The 24,437-nt window shown below is 39.8% G+C and overlaps 1 protein-coding gene across 2 annotated transcripts in view; it reads right to left on the bottom strand.

The window, feature by feature from the left end:
- Nucleotides 1-24,437, bottom strand: part of cdh13 (cadherin 13, H-cadherin (heart)) — a 305,886-nt gene that overhangs the window by 84,024 nt on the left and 197,425 nt on the right. For both annotated transcript variants that reach the window (XM_041038356.1, XM_041038357.1), the window contains exon 8: nt 23,821-23,999. In XM_041038356.1, coding sequence (XP_040894290.1) covers nt 23,821-23,999 — 179 coding nt within the window. The remainder of the gene's footprint in view (nt 1-23,820; nt 24,000-24,437) is intronic.

Raw genomic sequence — 24,437 nt, 5'->3', positions numbered from 1 at the left:
AGTACACACTGTACATGTGGCCTCTTAACATTCTTCACTGCTCTCTAATATCTAAAGAGCTCTGTCTCTAAGCAATCTACAGCCTGCGGTTTGACATTAAAATACTTTTTGTGTGCACAGTCACAGTAAAACAGATCCAAGCTTAAACTAGCTGCATCTTGGCAAAGTCAAGTGGCTGTTGGAACTGGAGAATTTTACTAATTCTTCTTCTCCCCCCCCCCAATGTTATTAAATTAAATTCTTCTTATTAAAACCTTTTTTGTTGCCACCCAAGTATTTGTTCCATGCGATCTTTTGACAAGCGACCTCATCTCAACAACAGAGCTGGTGAGTAAAAGTTTATTTGAAATGATTAGCAAAACTACAAAATAAAAAAATGATAAGACCCCAGTTTGTAAAAAACTAATAAAATAAAATAAAAACATACACTCAACCCCAGCTCTCTCTCTTCCTCTCTCTCACACACACACACATACAAAACGACTGATTAATGAAGCCAACACAAAGCTAAAAAATTCAGAAGAAAACTAACTAACCGAGCGAGGTCATTAATCTCCATAACCTCACTGCTGTACCTTCATAATAAAATAAAACATGATAGCTTGTTTCCCTCTTTGTCCACGTCCATGTTTCTGTTTCAAACCATTACATTTTCATTGGTCTTTTACTGTAGTAAATCTAGCTGAGTTTTTTATAACATGGCATACGGAGCCTAATTTACAGACATCCTTTAAGTGAGCACCATTAAAAGTCCTGTCAAAGTCTGTGTCTCAGATATAGACAAAGACACAGACGCACACACACCTGCGCACACACACACATACCCACACTTAATCTCAGTGGGTTGCCTTTTCCTTTATCCAAGTCCAGAAACATTTCGCAAACAAACTGAGCCAAGTATGGCTGCGTTCCCACAGAGCCACAGGGACGGAGTACCAGGAACAGGAAGCGGTAGCGCACATCAATTCCACATCAAGTAGCACCTACTGATGTGGATTTGTCTGTAGTGCACAACAGGGGAATGATATCAGATGTTTGCTCAAACACTTGAAATGTTTGTGTTTTCTTCCCTCTTCACGATACGATTACTAGCATGGTGACATGACACAATCGAGAGAAACTCGCCGGTGTTCATGTGGAGACGTCGCTGTCGGTTTGCTGTGGCTATGTGATGATCGGCGAGAGACCTTGGCCCCCAGCACAGCAACGAAGACAGTCCGGACAAACACAAAGACAGAACCTACAGCTAGACGGTAACTCTGGAGAAGCACTGACTCTAATCGGCCACAGGGGCAATCCAAGCTGCCGGTGACAGTCAAAGCATTTCTGTATATATTGGATATTCGTCACTTATCTGTCTCACAAAGCAGATACACTTTCTCTGTCACTATCTCTTCTTAACAAACGTATCCACACTGATTCCAAGTGAGGACTGAACGCACACAGAGTCTAAATTTTTCTCTTTACGCTTTCTGTAGCGTAATCTTCACTGACAGCCATTCAAATCTGCTACTTTCTACTCACTGTGAACATTTTAACTACATCTATAATGATCGGCCAAGCACTGCAGCTTCACTATGATCACACAACGCTACACTGGAGTGGGGAAATAAAATAAAGAAACCAATAAATAAAACACACAGTTCAGTTCAAGCCATTTTTCCCCCTAATCGAACAGCAAATTTCAAAATTAACACTTATCACACATATTGCACAGCCTAACTCAGACATCTCGAGTCGACAAAAGGATTTCAGTAAGACCTGAATAACGAGACTGATGCCGCACTAACACTATAATCTCACTGACAATTTAAACCTAAGGAAAATCTCCCTGTCACAGTTGTCAGAACACCACATTTTGAGCTAATTCTCTTACCATACACTGTTTGATAGGTTCACACTGACAGACACACACACAGTCAAACGGATCTTCATGTAACTGCACTTGAAACAGTCACATTAAGAAATATCTGCACATCATCCATCTGTGACCAGTCTGGAGTACTTACTGCACGCTGCATATGCTTCTGGCAAGGATTTTAAATGCTTATGTGAACCAGAAAGTGCAGTTTGTGAGAAACTTCATGAAATCACCAAACTCCTGAGATGTCTGACATCAGTACAGACAGTTTCCATGGAGCTGGCATCTAATGGAGGATAAGAGAAACTGCAGTTTAAAACACTTTGGCCTTGGCTTCCTTGGCTTTTTGTGTACCTTTATTGCCATTTGGTACACAAGCACACAAACACATAAACATATGCTTCTGCATACAAAGCATGCTCTTTATCACTGTGATGCGTAGGTAACTTTACCAGTAATGCTGTTGGTCATTATACTGCCACTGCTATAACCAGAGCAATTACTCTGTCAATAAATTTCTGAAATAGTCCATTAATTCAGGGGTCGTGACCATATGCCAGAGGCTGCTGGAATAATCTTTGTTATGACCTTAAAAAGTACATTATAACGCTTATAACAATCACAGACAGCAGTCGTCTACAGTCACAATGGTTCAGTGTGTAGTACAGTACTACATCATGAAAAAATGTTAAGAAAAACACAATATTTGTTTTATAATACTGTAATTTCAAGTTTCAGATCTGGACTTCCTTTGACTTTGAAACTACCAAAGCCATGTCATTGTGTAAAGTCAGCATGCTGACTAGTACAGTTACACAGCACAAGCCTTGCTTTCAAACTGAAAATGATTAAACAACGAAACTGAGATGATTGCTTGTGTGTTAACAACATTATCGAGGTCTTTAAAGTGTTTTGGCCTGTATCTAACTTTAATAAAAAAATAAACAAATACAAACAAATACAAGACACTATACACACTTTGGTACTGTATGACTTCCACACTGTCTAATAACATAACATTATTTCCCATAAACTTGCCAGAGCTCCAGAGGTACAAATGATGTATTGTCTAGTATAAAGTCAAGTTTATCTGTACAGCCCAATATGACATTCAATATCCTGTGGGCCATAGTGATATTGTATGTAATATCTTTGTTTTGTTTACATGCCCACATACAACTCCCAACCTGACCAAACCTCAGTAAGTGAACAAGAAAAAAAAATCCCAAAAATAAATAAAGAACTGGTTTAAATTACATTTGTGTCACTCTACACTGAACAAAATGAAGTTGAAACATTCACCTGAGCATTTATAACAAAATTTCATAACAATAACAATAATAATACCGGCTTAAGTTGAAGCACTGAATCTGAAGCAGTGAGAAGAGGCTGGAGTGAAAGCAGAAACAGAAGCACTGACTGAAATTTAACTGGATGATGAAATTTGAGCACTGAACAGAGAGGAAAAAAAAAAAACTCAGCAACTTTCATCACTGATCATTAAGTATCTCCCTACTCAAGTTGTCAGAACATTGAGAAACCTACGTTTGATTTCACCAAATCATCCAAACACACGACTACAGCTGCAGACTTTGTGAGCATTTCTCTGTGGTGCTCTTCAGTTTCATTGTCTCAGCAGTAATGCAGAGGTTTTTTTTTTTTTTTTTTTGTACTAAACCAGAATCCTGGCATGGAGGCGAGTACAAACTGCCAGAAATCTCAGCACATGGCCAACTTGTAGGTGTCAACAACCCTAAGAAACCCAAGCCTGTGTATATAACATCATTGTGTGCTATGAGACAGCATTATTCATACAGAAAAGACAAAGCGGTGCTGTGCTTTTCCTCGACATGCCTCCCAAACCACCACGGAAATAACGCATATAACATTGGAGCCAATTATACTCCACTTGCGTCATGAAAGAGAGTAGCTTTTAATGTGCAGCTTGGCATCTAGGGAGCCAGCTATTTGTTTTTTTTGTCTTCTCTTCACCACTGAGGTGCTCTTTCATTAGGGAAGAAGGAATACAGTGGCAGGACCACATACAGAGAGCTTAAGTCTGTCTGTCGACTGAAGCCCATTTCACCCCATCTCTCCAAGGAGGTTGTGTTCAATGAGAAAAAGAAAAAAAAAAAAGCTGGCACAGTAAGAATGTCTCAGAAGAGAGCACCATCAAACACAACATGTATGCATATACAGTGCAGTATGCAGAGAACAGTACCTATATATACTGATGGTAGTATTCGTTTCACCATTTTCCAATAAATTCCTGATTGATTTTAGTTTTTGATTAATGACAGCAGGATAGGCTCCTTAGCTCTTTTTTATATTCTCCTATTCACTGTGATCTTCTGTTTTCCCTCTAATCCTCCTCCTCTTCTATGTATTGACTCACCCCTTAAGGTAGCACTTCCTTCTAAGAGCAAAATACCCCAATACAGTTTTATAGCAGCTACTAAATCCATAAATTGTATGACATTATTTACATCTTTCAGTGATACTATGTCCTAATAACAGCAGTTGTTGGCTGAACGGCTAAACTGGAGTTGTGAAAATGTGAAAATTATACAGTAAATAAATAAAAATACCACAATTAACTTCAGTTTCTTCACAAGTGAGTCATTTTCCTTAATTGAGCTTTGCCATTACTTTTCAACTGAATTGATTTCTGCAGTTCTTTCCCCAAAACCCCCATGAAATTAGTTGTTTTCTTAAAAATCAATTCCACCTATTGAACTCTTCAACTATTTTAGCAACAATTAAGTGTATGATGTTATGGCTATTTTAAGTAAATTGCACAAGAAATTAGCAGTGACATACCAACTCTTTACTGACTTTTTTTTTTTTTTTGGAAATAATGAATCATTCCACACTGTAAACATTACTCGTCCCTTCTTTTCTCCTATGAAATATCTTTATCTCTCACGGGAGATCTATGTTGTCACAGCGGCACTTGGGGGTAAATGGAGTGATTCGTCTCCAGCTCCTGCTGAAACGGGGACGGCTTGCTTATAATTGCTGGAAAATGTCACCACAGTTGATTACCAGTGATTTGTACTACTGCAAAGGGAATCCAAATAAAAAAAAAGTAGAGTTGATGAGTGCATATTTAATGGGGCTCATGCATACTAATGCAGGCATCTCATTCCGCTCTATTTCCTCACATAAACACATGCAAATTCATGGTACAAGTCAGTGAAAACATAAGAAGTCATACTGAATGAAATACCGAGATATGAGCTGTCATTATCTCAGCTAAGTGGTCAATGTGGAATTATTTCGGTTCAGCAATTCTAGCTGTCAAAAATGTCCACAACAGATTGTGAATGTTTTAAAAAAAACTGTTCTCAGGAAAAAAAAAACAGATAAACTTATGTAATCAAATATCACTGAGGCCAATCAGACACTTCTGAGCCTTGACATTTTTATATATTTCAACCTATTTAAAAAAAACAGTGGTCCCAAAGTGCCACATATGTTAATACTCAGCACAAATAATCTGAGAGCAGTGAGAATGTCATGAATCAATTTTTTTTGTTTAAATCAAGCATACGCATAGATTTCAAAAAGCTATTTTGGAAACATAGGTGTTGGCTACAAATAGGTGATTAAATCATTCAGATATTTTGTGTGGTTTGACTACTAAAGTGTTAGAACTTTGCAGTGACTCAATTTTTTATTTTTTTTTTCAAAGCCAGAGGCCTACACAATGAAAACTGATGAAGGAGGTGTCAACACACTGTTAACAGTGCCCCCTCCATGGATCATAACATTCAATGGATCAAATGTTGATGAATAGAAAGTGTAATCACATTAAATTACTGGAATCATACAGTGAAAGCGGTTGAATAATGGAAGAATGGCAACATTCTTACGGTTCTCCCGGCTTTTATCAGAGCATCCAGGATCTGTCCAAAGGTTTTGGCAGCAGAGAAGCATGTTGTGTGCCATTGGTCAGATTAAAAAAGAAACAATTCCAATGTGCTCTTGTTTAAAGCAGTCAAATGAGGTGTTTACAAATGTTTTCTTACCTTGTAAAAACTTGATAATGACGGCTAAATTACCATTCCGTTGTCATTGGAATAACTATTTGCAAATGGGCGGTCCATCAACAGCTGCTTTCTGAGACTCACATGCGCATGTTAGACTTTTTATTCCTTTCACATAGTTCTACAAAATAAATTCACTTTCTAGCTATATATTTTTTAAAGCAGACAGCTGAAGGTTTCAGTGGATGTTTCTTTTTCTTTAATGTTTCGAGGATAAAAACTCTCAGAGTTTTGGAAGCGATTTGGCGAAATGTCTGTTTTATAGCGATGGAGGGCTTGCTGACCCTAGAGGGTTAAAAGTACTCAAGACTTAAATTAAATATTTAATTTTCAATACTAATTTTTAAAGATAAAAAATTAAACTTATGCCCTCTACACTGCATTGCAAACAGTGAGGGCTGAGATAATTTCTAGTCACTTTTTGTTCATAGTGTAAGAAACGTGTCTATGGCCACCACCTGAAGAAATTAAATGGGAGAGACTGGATGGATTTGGTTGCACTGATTGAACCAATACACACAAAACAGAAAAAAAGACAAATTTATTTAATTAAGATTTGCCTGAAGCCCCAAAATGAATTAGACTGTAGTAATTCCTTACACTAAGATTTTTAATTCTGGGGAGAAATTGCAGAATAGAAGGCCACTCGACTCTTGCTGAGCAGTCATTAAGCTTCCTGGTAATAAAACAAGTAAATGATGAGTAGATTAGTGGTTTCAAATCTGGGAAGAAAGGATAAAAATGGAGCTCAATTTGTATGCTAGTGTTTGCACTGAGTCTTTGCTGGCCCAGCTGTATGGGACCAGGACCCCTTCTGAGAGTCTAATGAAACAGCTACTTTCTTTGAGACACACAGACACACACACACATGCACACAAACATGTCACGTTAGGACAAATCCTGCCTGGCCTGCATCACACACACACAGCTTCACCTGCTAGAGGCACATAAGTTATTCTTGTCATGGCAAGCATATGGGCTTATGATTCTGCTTATAGCATGTATAGTACTGTAGCAAGCATACACACAACCACACACACAGACAAGACCAGGCAGGATAGTAATCAATGTTAAAGTGCCTGCATTGGTCTCAAGCTTAAAATAATGTTGGACACACACGAAGCAGTAATTTGATGTTCGGAGCACAGGTCGGTTTGTCCATTTCCTTGATAGTTGTCCCTTTAAGCACAGCGTCTACAACAAGCTGTTGACCTGCCATGCTTTATTTCACATGCACCTGTTTGGATTCACCAGTATGTAAATTTGCCCAACTCTGAGGGTCCATCAGCATCTGCTGGGTGCCAGGCAGGGAATACAGATGCAGGCAGATAGGTGTTTAGGAAGGCTTCTCACGTCTGCCTGAGGAGCAGCACAACAACTTGGCCACAGCCCCAGCAGCTCCGACACTCCCATTCTTCAACTGGATTGATTCTCACCAACCACTGGCAATCTGACTCATCAATATTCAGAATCACACTGCCCTAAAATAGCACGAGCCTCAGGATTTTAACCCTTTAAGTGGAGGGCTGTGATTACGATCAAGAGTGAGGAAGAGGGAGCCAAGGCTGTGCTGTAGCAAGGGGGCAATCAGAGTGATGTTAGGGGTTTTAGATTTTGCCATCATCGTGATCGCATTATGATTAATTTGCATGTCTGTTCAACGAGGTACTGTTTTATACAATCACTTTTAACTTTGAACCACCCTTGCAGCTGCTGTACTCTGCCACACCAAACAAGGAGTGGGGCCCTGAGAGAGTGGGATGATGCAAGGATGAAACTGGAGATCAGTAAAACAAAGGCTGAATTCAACAAAATCGCTGTTTGAGTTAAAAAAAAAAAACAAGCTTTTTTTTTTTTTAGCCTTGCACAAAAAAAGTAGATTGGGAGCACATCACTAGAGTCAAATAAAGTGTGTGAGCAGCAGAGCCAGGCTTAGGAGTGATTTGGACTCAAAGGTGGTATAGGTGGTATTATTTACAGTTATATGACTTGGGTATTAGATTATTTTGACTAATTTTATGAATGTAACTTAACTATATTGCTATTTGTCATTTGGCCAATATCTTTTATGGCTGTCTTGTAACAGAAAATTTTTGTCTTGTAAAATAATCTTGTAAAACTCCTTGGTAACTCCTACTTGCCATTATGTATGAGAGATGTTGTTGGTATAACTACCTCACAGCAGAACTGATACTTACTCTAAGTATCTACAGAAAACTTTCAGTCTGTTATCCAAAAAAAAGCACAAGGAGCTCATCTTTTTTGTTGCTTCACAGTCAAAATTGTTAAGATTGCATCATCCTGCAAATTGCAGACATGAATGTACAACACATCAAAGAGATTTTTTTTCTTGTATCTTGCCAACAATAAATCTCCTGAACTTCTCAACAACATTCCTCAAAATACTGTTATAAATAAAGTTAAGGAAAAGCTCCAGCAAAACACTTCAGTCCAGTAGTCTACACATATGGAAATTTAGCTATCCTTGTAATCAGTCAATATTAGAAAAGTTGAAGCTCAATTTGCAGCAAATTGTTTAATGTTTAGTGCAAGAGTGACACTAGAAAACTGCATTTCATGTGAAGCCAAGATTGCAGTCTGTTATTTCAGCTATTTGTGAAACACAATCACTACAGCCCTGCTCAGACCTGGCATTAACACGTGTCTCAGGTAATCTGATCACAGGTGGACAGGTCAGAGTATGACAGTTCACACCAAGCATTAAAATGTGTCTCCACATAATATATCCACAGTCCCACAGTCTTTTCAAAATGATCATGAACAAAGCCAGTTTACATGATTTGTGCAACTTGTATGAATCAGCTTGCACAGAAGACGTCAGTTGAGTAGATGGTCCTTCAGTGTGGCCCAGGACACAATCACGTATACTTTGCTCAAATGTGGCCCAGACCACGGCTGAATGCGGCCTGAGCGATCGATGCACCCTCAGTGTGTCTTGGGTGCTTTCACATCTGTCCACATGTGACGAGACGCATGTCAATGCCAGGTCTGGACAGGGCCCATAACTCATCTAAAACACAGCTGTCTTCTTTGTCCTTGACCTGCCTGGATCCGTCTTTCTCCCCTTTATTCCATGCCAGTGGTGGCTGCAGAGTGAGCATCATATATCGAATGAAAAATACAGAGGAAATAAAAAATAAGAACTTTCTTGTGAGTTCAGGTTCATCAGACACAATGGGACCTGTCTTCTTAGGAGGTGTGATTGCAGTCAAGTTCACATTGTGCTGCAGACTTAATTTGACCATAAACAGTCTCAGACATGGTCAAACTGTGTGGCATAGTTGCACTTGTATAAGGATCAATGACTATCTTGAGCAGTGAACCCAACTGATTGTATCTGTTGTAGTTAGTAACTTTACAATGAGCACTCTGTATATCCAGGTTTTACTAAAACAATGAACTCTTTTAAGGTCTGTATTAATACATTTACTGCAGGACGTTAGCAGAAGAACTACTGCCTCATATGTAACTATTCTCTGTGTTTTGGGATTGAGGTATGTACCTGTCTGACAGCTCAATATTGGTTGACAATTATTCACACAGCACCTACATGTGTAATATAGTTCAAATGAAAAATGTAAGTATCTTTTTTTTTCCTATTTGAAGGATTTATGTCAAAGTCAAATTGGGCAACACATCATCCACAAAGAGTATGTAAGCTTTTGAATAGGATCTGTTCAAATCTCCATAATCCTTGACACCAAAATTAAACTCCACTGTTTGATCGTTGAAGACGCATTCTCCTCAAGTCTCTCCTCCCACTTTAGTAAAATAGAAAGACTCAAATGGAAATAAAAATAAAAAAATAAAAAAAACACAAAAATGCCACTAAGCCAGAGCAAAACTCTGTCAATTTAAGTGTCACAGACCTCATACTTTTGAGAGATGTATAGTACTTTCAGCTAAATGTGTCTATGCTTCCTGATTTCATAGGTATGTGTCATTTAATAGTCAAGAGAAATCTTTTTTGTCAAATAGCATCTTTCCTCTATACACTAGGCAGACTGATAAAAGTCACGGCTCAGCTGTTGGAGATTGTTGGTATAATAAGTTACTGAAGGGGAAATGAAGACTTAATCTCTGTACTAGTTTTCAGTGAACTCACAGCGTCATCACTTATACTCTTCTAACAGTACTTCATATCAGGATCGATCATATATTATCACTTATAAAATGTAGTCTTTTCCAGTAAATCGAGCTCTTTCCACATTGAATAACACTGACCTTAATAAATGTGAAGGCGGTAGATAAGATATTCCCACAGCTACGCAGTATGTATACCATTTCCCAGGCAGATATGTGCATTATTTCCACAGAGAAATTCATTTTCCTTGTGGCCTAGTTTCATAGAGAGGTGCAATTCAGAGTGTTAGACAACCTATCACTCTTCAGGTGCTCATTTGATACAGAAACGGAGGGATTAATATATAATTTCTTGCCCTAAAATTAGGCAGAAAGAGGGTGCCCAGTGTGATCCCCAATCCCTCTTGTTGACAACCCAATCAGTTAGCATGGTTAGGATGTTCCATCACAGTGTTGTAGATTGTGTATGGCATGGTAATAGTGTTCATCAACACATAAAGCTACAGGTTTATGTGTTGTAAATCATCAGATGATTCCCTCTTGGGGGTGAAATACATCTAATTTTCCAAGTCTAGTTCAACTTCGGTGAACTCATCTGCACTGTGGACAACACTGAGCAACACTCGCATGTTCCCAGCTGGCTAACATGTTAGCAGTTACCTCACCCATTACATTAGTACACAAACTACAGAGCTGTGAGAATTCACAATGTCTTGAGAGTCCAAATATTTTGCAAAGACTTGCTGATGAATTTTGCAGTGCTACTTCTATACATTGAGAGGATCAGTGTGAGTTTTAAACCACTGGAGTGAGGACATTTTGGCTGGGCCTCACTTTCTGACACACCTTCAAAGGGCTGTTTGAAGGTTAAGACTTGGTTTTAGATTAGGGGTAAAGTGTGGATTGAGTTTAGGCTAAGGTTAGGGTTCTTCATGAATTGGTTGTGGTTAAGATTTGGGTTAGGTTTAGGCTGTCAACAATGAATGGAAGTCAATGCAATGTCCTACAACAAGGACACTGCAACTTTTGTGTGTGTATGTGTGCATGACTTCCATAACAATTCACAGAGCTGCAGAGCTGCTCAATATGTTGACGGTTTTCAAGCAGTGCTTTTACCAACCCCCCGCCCCCATTCATTGATTAAATTGTGCTGTATTCCCTCCTTTTATCTTTTCACATACACTCCATTAACTTACCTGTCTTTTGAATATAAATACTATGGTCAGTGATGAAACAGAGGTAATCCGATTTCTCCCACGAGCTCAGTGGCTACATGTGTTCTGTAGTTATATGATTGCATGGTTACATGTGTTATGTAGTTCAGGTTACAGTTAAGTTTAGGTTAGGGTTAGGCATTTAGTTGTGATGGTTAAGGTTAGGGTAAGGGGCTAAGGATTGCATTATGTCCTCACAACCACTGCAAGAAAAGAATTAGTGTGCGTATTTTTGGTTGACCATAAATTTGTTCATAGTGAGTTTGTGACTGACTTGCATTCTTTTTTCTCTGTCAGGGTGCTGCTCTTATCTTTGTGGCCCAGAGGCCACAGGATTTATCAGGCACACATTCATCCATGCAGGTCACTGCCAGGACCCAGAAAAGCTCTGCAACAGCTGGGCTATGGCTTCCATACAAAACTCCGTCCCCAGGTTTTTACCAGGGGAAAAAAAAAAAAAAAAGAAATCAAATATTGACTCCAATCCACTGAACAAACTTCAGAGAAGTTTCTGTGGTGACTGTCTCATAGTGAGGCTGCCGTGCAGCTCCACAAGCTTGCCAAGCCACAGGATACTGTATCTCCAGCTTACAGAGAGACAGGGAAGTCTCTGTTGCTCTCTGCCACTGGCTTCACTTGCCCTTTGAACAAATGCCATAATATTCACAGTATCCAGGATGCCCCTTTGTGGGCTTATTGTAAATACAGCTTATCATGCCCCCATCAGTGAACTGCACTAACTCTCATTAGCTGAGAGTTAGGTGAGAAGATTGACACAACTCTCATATGTGTACAGTTAATATATAGCCAGTAGATGTTAGCTTACCTTATTATAAAGACTGGAAGCAGGGGGGGGACAGCTAGCCTGGCTCTGTCCAAACGTATTACCTCTAAACCTCACTAATTAAAATGTTGTATCTCATTTGTTTAATCCATGAAAAAAGCATAATGTAAAAACAACAATTCATCCTCTCACTTGGGGTTACGCGCCGGAATATTTCTAGGCTGGGAGCCTGTTGCCAGGAAACCAGCGGAGACTCTAGGAAGTTACTGCTCCCGGCCGAGAAATAGTTGTTTTTACAATTTGGTTTTTGTACAAACTAAACAAACAAGATGGAACATGTTAATTAGAGAGCTTTAGAGGAGCTCAAAGGTGGATTTCTTATTTTGGGACCGAGCCAGGCTAGTTGTTTTCCCCCATTTCAAGTCTAAGGCTAAGTTAAGCTTACTGGCTGCTGTAGCATCACATTTACGGTACATGAGAGTGGTCCAGATCTTCTCATGTAACTCTCAGCAAGAAAGTGCAGAAGCATATTTCCCAAATGCTCTACTGCACTTAATTGCAATTTATGAGCTATGCGGCAAAAATACAGAGGAACTTAAAAGAGGCTTTGATGATATCAATATAAGCCTGGAGTAAATGCCAGAAAAATGTTATTATCTTTATACCAGTGAACAACATCTATATCCCAAACACATACAACCATTTCCTTAGCTGTGTGTGTAACAAAGAATATTACAGGAGTCTGTTCATGCACAGAATATAGAGGTACCAAAATTACCACCACCATAGCTGACAGTCAATATTGATCTTTTGCAATCTATTTATGTCGTACACTGTTATTGTGGTATTATTTCCTAGTCATCTGCAGCTTCCTGTGGGATTCTGCTGAATACATTGTAAGTGGACATTTAAGATAGAAAAATAAACCAATGTACTTCTTTGTATTTGTGTCCAGGAAGAATATTACACTTCTGAAACCAGAGAGAGCATGAACAGCAGGAGGATGATACTAGTTTGAGTGCATTCAATCCACCTCTGTCTCAGACTGGCTACAAATAGAGCAAATTAAATTAAACGGAAAGACAGAACGTTTAACTCCCTATTTGACAGTCAGTGGGCAGTGGGCTTCACAAAATAAAAGCCAATTTACAGAATGCCACTGCTTGGCTCCACATGGATAATTACTGTATGACCTCAACACACATGCCACCATTTGTGTCACTGCCAACTTCCTCCTAATTTTATCTTTTACAGCAGAACAAAGTATCAATACAAACAAGCTGTAGCCAGCTGATCTATGTCTCAACTGAATGAGGGGGTGCAGGTGGATATTTGGAGGTATCTATACCAAAGCTGTTAAAGATGGTCACCTAAAGACAGATAGGCCCCGACAGCACTGTGCCTGCTTTAGCAGAGGCAATGAACCAAACTAAATTTCATGAGCAAAGAGAGAGTGGCATGGGAGAGGGAACAATAAAAAAGTACTGAGCACACAACAACAAACTTTTCCAATCAATGCACTTTCTCATGGAGACAGGGTGAAATTAATTCTCGCCTGAAGGGCTATTGTAGGGGGGAGGTTCACTGGAGAGTAAGAGCTGTTGACAAATACTCTTCATCCTCAGGTCAACGAGGATGGGAAAATATGGGGGATGAAAGAGAAGGAGTGAGGGGAGACGGCAGAGAGAAGGCTCGTGAAGAACGAGACAGCGGGAGGGAGCGAGAGGACAGACGAGAGGGGAAAGTCAGAAGGGAGAGAAAGAGCCATCAAGAGGGAGGTAAGAGTGCTGAAGCTCTCTCTAAGCCTAATGACAGTGTAGTGTCACCAGGACCTCCCTGACATTACTGACGCCCTCACTTCCACTTAGCATAGATGTTTCCCTCCGAGCCGCGAGCAGTTGTCTCACCCTAATTATTCCGCCCTCCACCTGCAAGCCTCACTCTGCTTGCCACTCTCCTTCATCTCTCTGTTCTCAGGTCTCACCCTCCTGTCCTTTGCCACCCCACCCCCCTTCTCTGCGCTGCCCTTTTAATACTTCCTTAGGACACAGGAAAAGTCAGAACCCTCCACTCTCGTAGATTACCTCAGAATTTTAAAAAGGTCTCGTCTTTTTCTATGTGCATAGTAATTTGAATGAGCAAATATTTGAGCTCCCCCAATATTTTGCATCAATTGCCACTTCAGCTTTGTTTGTTTTAGAGAAATTATGTACTTTAAAGTCTTTCTGCCAGTTTTTAAAGCAACAGTCATGAGCCTCCAACCATTCTGAGATGATTAGAGGGGCAAAGAACATACACAGGTAGCCCCAACTAATTCCTTCTTATTTGTTGTTTCCTTCTTATTTGTTGTTTTCTTTATTTCACAGTTGTTGTTGTTGTTGTTGTTATTGTTATTATTTTACTTTTGTTTTAATATAAAGTGAGTACTGGACAATTTTGAGTTGCTCCACTTTCTGGTACTTTACACTTGTTGTCTACTATATTCAGAGGAAAATAACGTACTTTTTTTTATACAGTTGCATTTATCTTACAGCTGTAGTTATTACAGTATTTTTACATCCAAAACACTGGATAACCTCATAAGACTTAAGACTTTACATATATTAGAGATTAGAGAAAAGTTGTATAAAAAGATGTATAAAAATTTGTGTCAGAGAACTTTATTTTTTCCTCTTTTTCCTTGTTGTATTAGTAGTTTAACTTAAACAAAGGATCAAGCTAGTTTTTCCACCACAACTGTGCAATGACACAAAGGAGAAGAAACAAAAACCGACTGAATCGCCAGCATTCAGTCGGTCCCCTGGACTGAAACAGTAGAATGATATTAGCCAGCCGGTACTGTGGTCAGTGATGACCAGTGATCAAGAGGATTGAATCCACAATTAAAGCAGCAGAGACTGAGATACTGTGACTTTTAGTGCCTTGTTAAGCTAAAAAAAAAAGTAAAAAGAAAAAGTGAACTCACAGTAAACACCTGCATCTTTCAAATACACAGTTTGTAATGTCTTCATGTCATAATTTTATAGTCCCAAAGCCAAACTCAAGATAACAGACTGTAGAGTTCACCCGGTGATGAACTGACTCAGCTTATGTGAAAAAATGGTGGAGTGGCCCTTTAAGGTGATGATGTTCCTGCTTCCGTGCGTTCTTCAGCACTTAATACTTCGTCATCTGAGCCCTAATTCTTTAATCACAGTTTGATGTGATGCAATTCAGCTGACAGGCAGATCGTTTCCATCATCTGCCAGCTCCTCAAGTTTTAGGCTTTGAACAGATTGTGTTGATGCACTGTCGCTACCCCTGTGCCACATGGACATAAATAATGGATGTCTGAAAAGCCATTACAGCACTCTCGGATGCCAGGCGGGTTACTGAATGTACACAGCAGAGAGTCATTGCACTCTTACAACCATGAGGAGAGGAGATGCCTTAGCTGTGATTTTATTCCCTGATAAGACAAACACACTGTTTTTTCTTGAACCATGAAAATGTATCTCCCAAGAAAAGGTAAGATGGGGGTCAGAGGTCAGATTTGGGGAAATTGTGAATATTCAGAGAAATTATTCAGATGAACTGAGTGTTGTAGTAGGGACAGACAAGGAATGAAAAATGATCTAGACTTTTCACCTGGAACAGTCAATCAAACCGCTCAAGCAATTTATTTAATTATTTTTCTATTAATTACCCTCTTGCAGGCCTATCCAACTGATGACAGTAAAAATGTGAATGAAGACATAGTCTTAAGTCATGATCATGATGCGAAAGGAGAAATTTCAAAGGAGAAGCAAAAAATAATCGAATCGATTGTTAACTCTAACTACATGTATAAATGTTATTTTAATATGGAATAATTTGTCTCTGATTGAGTCCCACTTCTCTCTTTGTTTTACCTCTGTTATCAAATTTGTCCTGCCTTATTCCTCCCCGTTGTTCCATCTGCTTAGTGTCTTAATGATCCAATTTTTCACCTTCATCCTTCTTATTTCCATTTCCCCTCACTCGTCTGCTAAAACCGCACATCTCTCGTCTGCTCTTCTGGTGAATATAATTCTGTACCTTGTTGTTCTCTCTGGTTCTGAGCTTTCATTGACTACTGTTGGTGAGACTCAATTAAAGCAAGGGGAAAGAAATAAGATTAACAACACACACTTTTACCCACAATGCCCACAGGACTCAATTTATCTTGAGGAATGCTCCCCCCACTCCTCCTAAAAAAAAAAAACTGTGATTGACACCTCTAACCTTCATTGGGATGTAATCTTCATCTTTAGCACTCAGAGATCTAATTAATTAGGGGGAATCTCATTTCCTCACTAATGCAACTGGACAGAAGAGGGAGAGAAGGCAGGGGGGAGGAGGAGGAGGAGGATGCTGAGGAGAGGAAGGATTGAGATGGAGGGGGAAAGGAGGGGTGCCGTATTTCATCAATGCCTGTGAACGGTGTCCACCTTGTTCATTTCAGGGAAGAACACAAGAACGTGAGGTGGTTGGGTTCATACCAACTACACTGTATTGATTGCAGCTGCCAGAACTCTGGCTACCGGCCATCACATAAGGAGACACTGCAGTAAGACTCTTTATAATGGGATCTCTTGGTAATGTACTCAAGTGTTTTATTTTCTTTTCTGGACTTCTTTCCTGGGTTAAAGCCATCATCTATGTGTGAGGAAGTGTTATTCGACTGTAATTGGTTTTGTCTTCTTGCTGCACCATCAACAAAGTGTGTAAATTTAACTCCTTTACAACTCATTCATACTAAACTTGAGCAACTAAAACAGGCACATAGATTGAAAACGGCATAGCCTCAATTAAATCTGATCAATCCACACCCACACAGTCCTAACGAGGAAAATCAGCTGAGTTCCAACTGTTCACATCATCAATAATACCATTAAAAAAAAAAAAAAAAAAAAAAAAAAAAAAAAAAAAATATATATATATATATATATATATATATATATATATTTATTTATTTATTTATTTATTTATTTATTTATTTATTTATTTATTTTTTCCTGATTATTTGCTTATTTAGAACATTAATTGTTCAATGTTACAGAAAAGTACTTGAGATCTTAAATAAAGTTTTTAGGGGCTTGAAAATCTTTAAAAGTTAATTTAAGTTTTTGTGGAAAGAAACATACGAATAATGACAAAAACTATCTAAAAACATATATGGAGAGAGGGGACCTTCTACAAGTGAATACATAAAGTGATGTTATTTTCAATGAAACAATCAAAACTCACAACATTTATAATTCAGAACCTTCCAATCTTCAACATGATCTTCACTCTTAATTAATCTGAATTTAAGTTTGGTTGCTGATATGGAATATTTCACATATTGAGAGCGCTGGAGACCCAACAAAATACAAACACATACATGAACTTAGATCCTTGTGAGGACTCTCATTGACATAATGCCTTCCCTAGCCCCTCATCCCAACCTTAACCATCCAAACTGAATGCCTAACACTAATCACAACCCAATCCTAACCTACAACCAGGTCTTAACGCTCCAACAGCCAAACAGCCCTTTATTAGGACCAACCAATATGTCCTCACTCTGTAAGGTCTATGCTCAATTAGTCTTCACAAAGACAGATTTAAACACACACGTACAGGCAAACGCATTTGTATGCACTAGGTGCAAAAGATCATTGTGTTAATCAACGACAAAACTATCAAGTTAGACACCCAACATCCACCACGCTCCCTTCTCTACATGTACATATGGTTTTAAGCAAGATAAAAGTTTATAGCAGTCACTTCATGCAAAAGGGTACAGAAGAAATATTCTATGTTGACTATTTTTGAAGGGTAAAAACTCCTATGAATATATTTCACACTACTTATAGTCTAAACTAGCTGTAGTTTATTTATATACACTAGCTGTAGTTCATTTATATACTGTAGGTCCTGATTCTCTCAGTACTCAGAGATATACACTTCTGCATCTCTAAATTACTTCCACACAACTCTGAGGCTCGTGGCTACAGATATGGTTGAAAAAACATTTTGCTGGCATAGAATACAAAGTGCCTTAGCTCCATTGTTGATGCCATGAATAAAATCACAGTGCTGTAGCTAAAATTGTTCTCCATCCTGCCGCTGTCTTTGCACTCATGAACCTTCCCTCTGTCTCGCTTCTCCATTGAGCCGCTTCCTGGAAAGCTGCATCTCCACGCAGATACGGAGCGAGCACTTCATTCTCTCTCTCTCTCTCTCTCTCTCTCTCTCTCTCTCTCTCTCTCTCTCTCTCTCTGACCGTTTGTCCTTCTTGTCGGGCCACCTCACAGCTGGTACGGCACCTCTTCACGCTGACACCAGGCCTGTGTTTCCGTCGCTCTTTCCTACTTATTCACTCTGAGGACCTGTACCTGTGTCCTTTCTTGCCTGAATCTCTCTCCACCCAGCTCATCAACTCGCACCTTTCCAATCTCCAGATCATAATAGGGGAATGAAAGGGAGTTTATAAACTGAAGTGCACATCAGATCTGCTGTAATGAAATCTTATCAATGTGTTCCCTGTGCTATATTATTTGCATATAAATGACATAATATAATAACTCTCTCCGGCCTCTACCTGGGAGGAGTAAATATTTCTCTGTCTGCTTTGTCTCGTTGCTGTGACACGAGAAAACGAGACGCTAATTGAAGAGAGGAAAGCATCTTTATGTGACGACTGACATTCAATTATGTTTGGGGGATCAGATTAGGTGGTGGCCCCAGAAATGTTTGAAAACAACATTTTGCAGAGCGGCAACTCTGAAGGCGGCCGAGGATGTAATTTGAATGGCTGTTTGAGGCCCGCACTGAATGGCACTGCTCTGAATGGAATCATTTTGCTATGACCTGCGAGTAATTGGATGTCCAGAGTGAAGTGTTGACAGAGAAGGGGAGGCGAGGCTGACAGAAACAAAAAAAAAGAGATAGACACAGAGGCGGGGAGGCAAAGAGAGAAAAAAACAAAATGAAAATAAGCAAGAAAACAAAGCGATGAAGAGGCACGATGAGGGAAAAAAAAAAAAAAACAATAAAGAGGGGGGAAAGAATCACAGCAATGAAAGCAGAGAAAATGAATGTAGCTCTCCTGAAGAGTGGAGCTTCAGCTGTCATTCATCACAGCGCACACTGCCAGGATCGCACCAAACAAACACCGGGCCACTTTACTTACAGCCATCATTACATACTATACTGCTGATCAGGGATAATATGTGCACATTCATCCATCTACTCGTCCCTCTGGATCTGTACTGGTGAGTCCTTAATATACACAACATACAACCAAAGATCATTTTCTGACAGATGATGCGTGTGCCTCAACAAAGTACACAACCCAACCTGTCAGTGCAGATTACTTTGAACGCATACAGGACAACAGGCTGAACAACTCAACTGACTCAAGGATAGTGCTTTTGTCACATTGTTGTTTTCAGGTGCAAAAGCTTTTACCAATGGTGACTGTTAAACAAAACACTTCCAAAAAAACCAAAAAACAAAATATGTTGTTGTACTGTGTTGGTTGTTAAGATGTGCTTTCTGTCTGACAGAAAAAATGGATTTAACAAGCACTCACAACAGATCTCCACAGATGGAAGGGGTATAAAAAAAAAAAAAACCCAGAAAAGTCAAAAATAAAAGGAAACATGCAGTTTTATCTTCTTGACTGTAAACATCACAGTTCCACCACCACACACACAAATACACACACAGACATCCATTTTATCTCCATGTAATTCACCTTTGTAGAACATGGAGGGGGGGGGGGGCGGAGAGGTCGGCCGACTCCATCGATTGGCTATCCTTACCAGTGACAGTTCCCAGATTGGCCAGAGAGCATTAGAGAGTCAGAAAGTCACACTGCCATTAGCAGTCTGTCCTCTCTGGTTACAGCCTGCCTGCACACGGACACCCCATAGACTCAAATAGATTTCAATGATTGGTGTGTGTGTGTGTGTGTGTGTGTGGCACAGACAGATGTCTGTGTCTGTGTGCTTGTCTAGGAAATGTGATCACTCTATCACTGTACTGTAACTTCCAATATATTCTACATGAAGTTCACACCAATAACCTTAGCAGCCCCTTTCGGTTTTCTTATTTTCGTCCCTCATCTCTGCATTGAGGGAAATTTACCAGATCTTCTCCTGTGACTGTGTGCGCATATCGCTGTGTGAACTGTTAACTGTGTCTTCATCATGTCTCAAAAGACAGTGATAAATCTGAATGCATGAACAAAAAGTCCACAGAACATGTTTTACATACATGTGTTACATGTTAGGTATTGCATATAGCTTACTACGAATGAATCACATAAGTGACCCCTCCACCCCAACCAACGCCCACCACCACCACCACCACCACCTCGTCCCTGGCTTGCCATCCTCCATCTTCCACCTCTCCTCACTTCTCTGATTCACATCTCTGAAGCCCCTGAAAAAGGATGTGGCGTAGTCGGGCTGTGACAAAGGGAAGCAGTGCATGAAAGCACATCCGACTGAGGAAACTGGGGTTAGATTGATAAATCAGCCAGCTGAGATATTCGGATTATGTTTTCTCTGGCATGCGGGATCAGCAGGAGGAAGTCGTCTGCCGTGGATGAATTTCCTCCCTGACTAACTTTTATGATGATGTGTTGTTTTTCTCCAAACAACTGATTTATTAATCTCATCTGAGACAAATTACTCTCACTAACCATAATTCTGCCACATCTTTCAAAACAGAAAGATAATGTAACACTTCACACACACTGCCTTTCACAAGCTGCCATATGCTTGCCTTCACATAGGCCAAAGATGGTGGAACATGCTTATTAATATTGGTGAGACAATTTAACCCCTTTATGCCCTCTTTGTCATTACGAGCCAAATTAATTCCTTCTTAGACTTAATCAGAAACAGTAAGTTTCCTTTGCTTCCTATATTGACTTTCCTGATCCAATTTAACATTCGTCTACATGTGCAAAAACGTTGAATAATTCCAATTCCATTATGTGCAGTAAGTGTTTTCATGTGTTAAGCACGCTCCACATCCTCGGCTCATAAGGAGAAATTTCCCGTTATTCTGAGAAAACAGGTTAAGATGGACGTTTTTGTAAAGCAGATTGATTTCTTCTAAAGGCGTTTTGATGATTAAGAGAGATTTCCATATGTATCCAATGAAAGATACGAGCACTTCACCATCCTCTCAGACTTATGAAAATGGCCTCAACCCAGCAGCAATATTAGCTGTCAAAAATTACAGCCTGCCATTGATCCAACAGCCTCGTGTGTCAGAATAATATAAGACAGTGAGGGGAGATGTGTCTAAAGTAAAGTGAGGAGAAAAACACAGAGCGGTGGAATAAATGTGCATATCAAGACGGGATTTTATGCCTCAGAGAAAGCACTAGAGGGAAAATCAAACTGATTTCGATGTGACAAAATTGATTTTCCAATTTTCTCCGGATTGCTTTCTGCCTCCCCGGGGCAGGTGAGGTGTCTATCCAAATACACTAAAAGCTCCACCTGAATTATGTGTGAGGAATTTGGTGAGCGGAGGGGCAAAGTTTGGCCACCTCCTGCCCTTTCCGTCATCTTCGCTCTCTGTTTCTTCCTTGTTTTGGTGTGCAAATCTCTCTCTGTCACACGTGTACTGCACACATATGCTGGACACGCAGTCTTCAAAGACTATACTCTGTAGACGGCAGATGGAATCGATGGGCGTCATGCAAGAGCCATATTTGTGAGAATGTGCTGAAGTGGCTGGGTTTAAATCTCTCCAGACCTGGAGGACAGTTTAAAACTTATGCCTTCTGCACTTCCATCTGGCTCTGCTGACTGACTGTGCTTTTGAAGAAGTCTCACTTTTTTTTTTTTAACAGAGATGCTGCACTGCGGCTGGACTATTACTCAACTCCCTGGGGACGTTTTTTTGAAAAATTCCAGCAAAATAATAAATTCCAGCAGCATGGGGATGAGGGGGGGATAGATAGTTGTAGATACAACATAAAGACAATCATACATGCTTCTGGCATGTATTGCTTTTAGCTGGACACATCTGCAATCATGTTAATACCAAAACAGACTAGTATTGCAGACATGGATTTGTCATGGCTGTTTAGTAAGAAAAACTATAATAGATTTAACTTCTTCTGTTATCATGGCATTTGAAATGAAAGTGATTTCATGGACTGACACCGCTTCATCTTTTCACGAACTCACAGCTTGGAATATTAAAGAGAACACTTTAACACCAGCGTGTTTCGTTCTTTTCGTTATTTCATTTCTGATTGTTCAAAAACGACATTTTCATAGAAAGATCTTTGCCCCTTGAGCTGTTGCAGAACACAGATGAGAGGAAAACACTGATGTTCAATAAGACCTTTGTCACAGCAATAATGCTGCACGACAAAAAACGAGGAGATGAACTGGATAAACTACAGTCATCACAGTTTTATCCTAATCCATTTCTACAGGAACATACACTGATTTATGTGCAGCTTGCACCCACGCAGGCCACAACAAACTTAAAAATGGCTCCAACAAATTAAACAGAAAAAAAATCAAAACAAAAATCAACTCTGTGCATCTAAACAGATGAAAACCTGAAAGGATCAGCTGTTTAATCATCAGCCCTGTCCAGGCAGCTAACAGAGCAAAATACCTGAAAATAATGTGTCCAGACAAAAACCCAGTGTTGCCGCCACCTAAGGTGTTCGTTTAATCAGCAGTGTAAGTGAAATAATGAAGTATAACTCCTATGTGAGTCTGCTGACATGTAGAACTGACTTAGGTCTAGGTGTTTGTGAGTTTGAAGGACTTATTAATAACTTCAAGGGTTTATCACCTATGGAGAATAAAGTGAAAGGAAGAATCTGCTTTTTTTCATAGATTTATTGAGGCCACAAACAGCCTGACAGTTGGGCTGTGTGCCTTCTTCAGAGGCATTCAACTGCATATTTGAACACCAGCCTGTTAGTGGTAGTAATAAATCCTGGCTGCAGACAAGAGGAGAAGTGCTGCTATTGTTTTTTTTTTTTTTTCTCTTCATGGATAGAATCTTTTGAAATTTCCTGAAAGTGATAAGCTTCAGAAATCTCACTTTTTCTATTACTGAGGAGAAACCGCAATAAGCAGCATACATCTCTCCAATAATTCAGCCTCTCAGTCACTTCACAAAACCAGCACTAACAGTGCTCACTGCATTGATTACATCTCATTTCAATTATGCCTCTATTAAACAGTTTACTGTAGCTCGGGGAGCGGATCATCAGGCCGGTTAGCTGCCATGGTTCCAGCAGTTCCGGATGGGAGGTTTTCAGCCAGGCTTGTTGGACACCACCAGAGCCGGCGGATGAGTGTGTATCACCTCAATTAAACTATGCGCTAAGTGTCTGACAACAGCTAATATTCCTCTTCCACCAGCGAACCCAATCGATGTTCTGGCATTCGTCACCCTGCTGAAAAAGCAATCATCCTGTTGTCTCGCTCCGGTTAGACGGGGAAATGGAGAGACGCTCATCTGGCTTCTGCGCCTGCTCGCTGGAACGCACCAGCACTCGTTCTCACAAAGACACACACGAACACATATAGGAGGCGCACACCACACACTCATGGTGTACTGCATTTATACACTTTCTTCAGCATTAGTGATGTGTCGAGGAAAAGGAGATGTACAACAAGCTGCAACCCAGACATGTGACAAGTGTAAGGCTTGTACCTGTCCAGGAAAAACTTGCACTCCGTTCCACTTGGAAAAAAGACCATCACTCGGCGCACAGTGGCACACACACACACACACACACACAGGTTTGCAAAGTTAACCCACCTCTCTGTCAAGTAACGTGGGGGAGATGACGGTGACAATGTCGCCTTTTTCCGCATCGATGTAGAACATGTTAGGGGACGGTTTGTCTGGTGACTGCCTGACGATGTTGTAGCGCAATGCAGCATTATCCGTGGCGGGGTCGTCTGCGTCGAACGCCGTCATTCTCATCACTGTGGTGCCTGGAAGTAGACAGTGAAGGATAGGGTTGAGTCTGAACTGAAAAAAACTGGAAAATGTGCGAGACAGAGAGAAAAATGCCAGAACCGTAAATAAATGTTTTTACAGGAATAAAACACAATTTTAGAAAATGAAGCAGGAGTTACTTTTTTTTTTGTTTTTGTTTTTTTACTCTGGAGATTGATGAGTTAACGGCAAAAACAGATTAGGTTCCATTAAATTTCGTTAAAGCTGCATTTGCACTGTGCAAACAAAACATGACAGAAAAAAGCTTCTGAAATAAATCTCAGAAATAGAAATAATGAAGCATATGAAACAAGTAAATATCACACTCCTGTTAAATCTGTGCAAATTTTAATAATAACCCAATTCCAACAATTACTGGGAGACATGTTCTTGCAACCACAGTTTATTTTGCACACTCTCAACATGCCTCTCTA

The sequence above is a fragment of the Toxotes jaculatrix genome, chromosome 5 (genome assembly GCF_017976425.1).
Source record: "Toxotes jaculatrix isolate fToxJac2 chromosome 5, fToxJac2.pri, whole genome shotgun sequence".
Lineage (NCBI taxonomy): Eukaryota > Metazoa > Chordata > Actinopteri > Toxotidae > Toxotes > Toxotes jaculatrix.
This window is presented reverse-complemented; position numbering and strand designations above follow the sequence as displayed.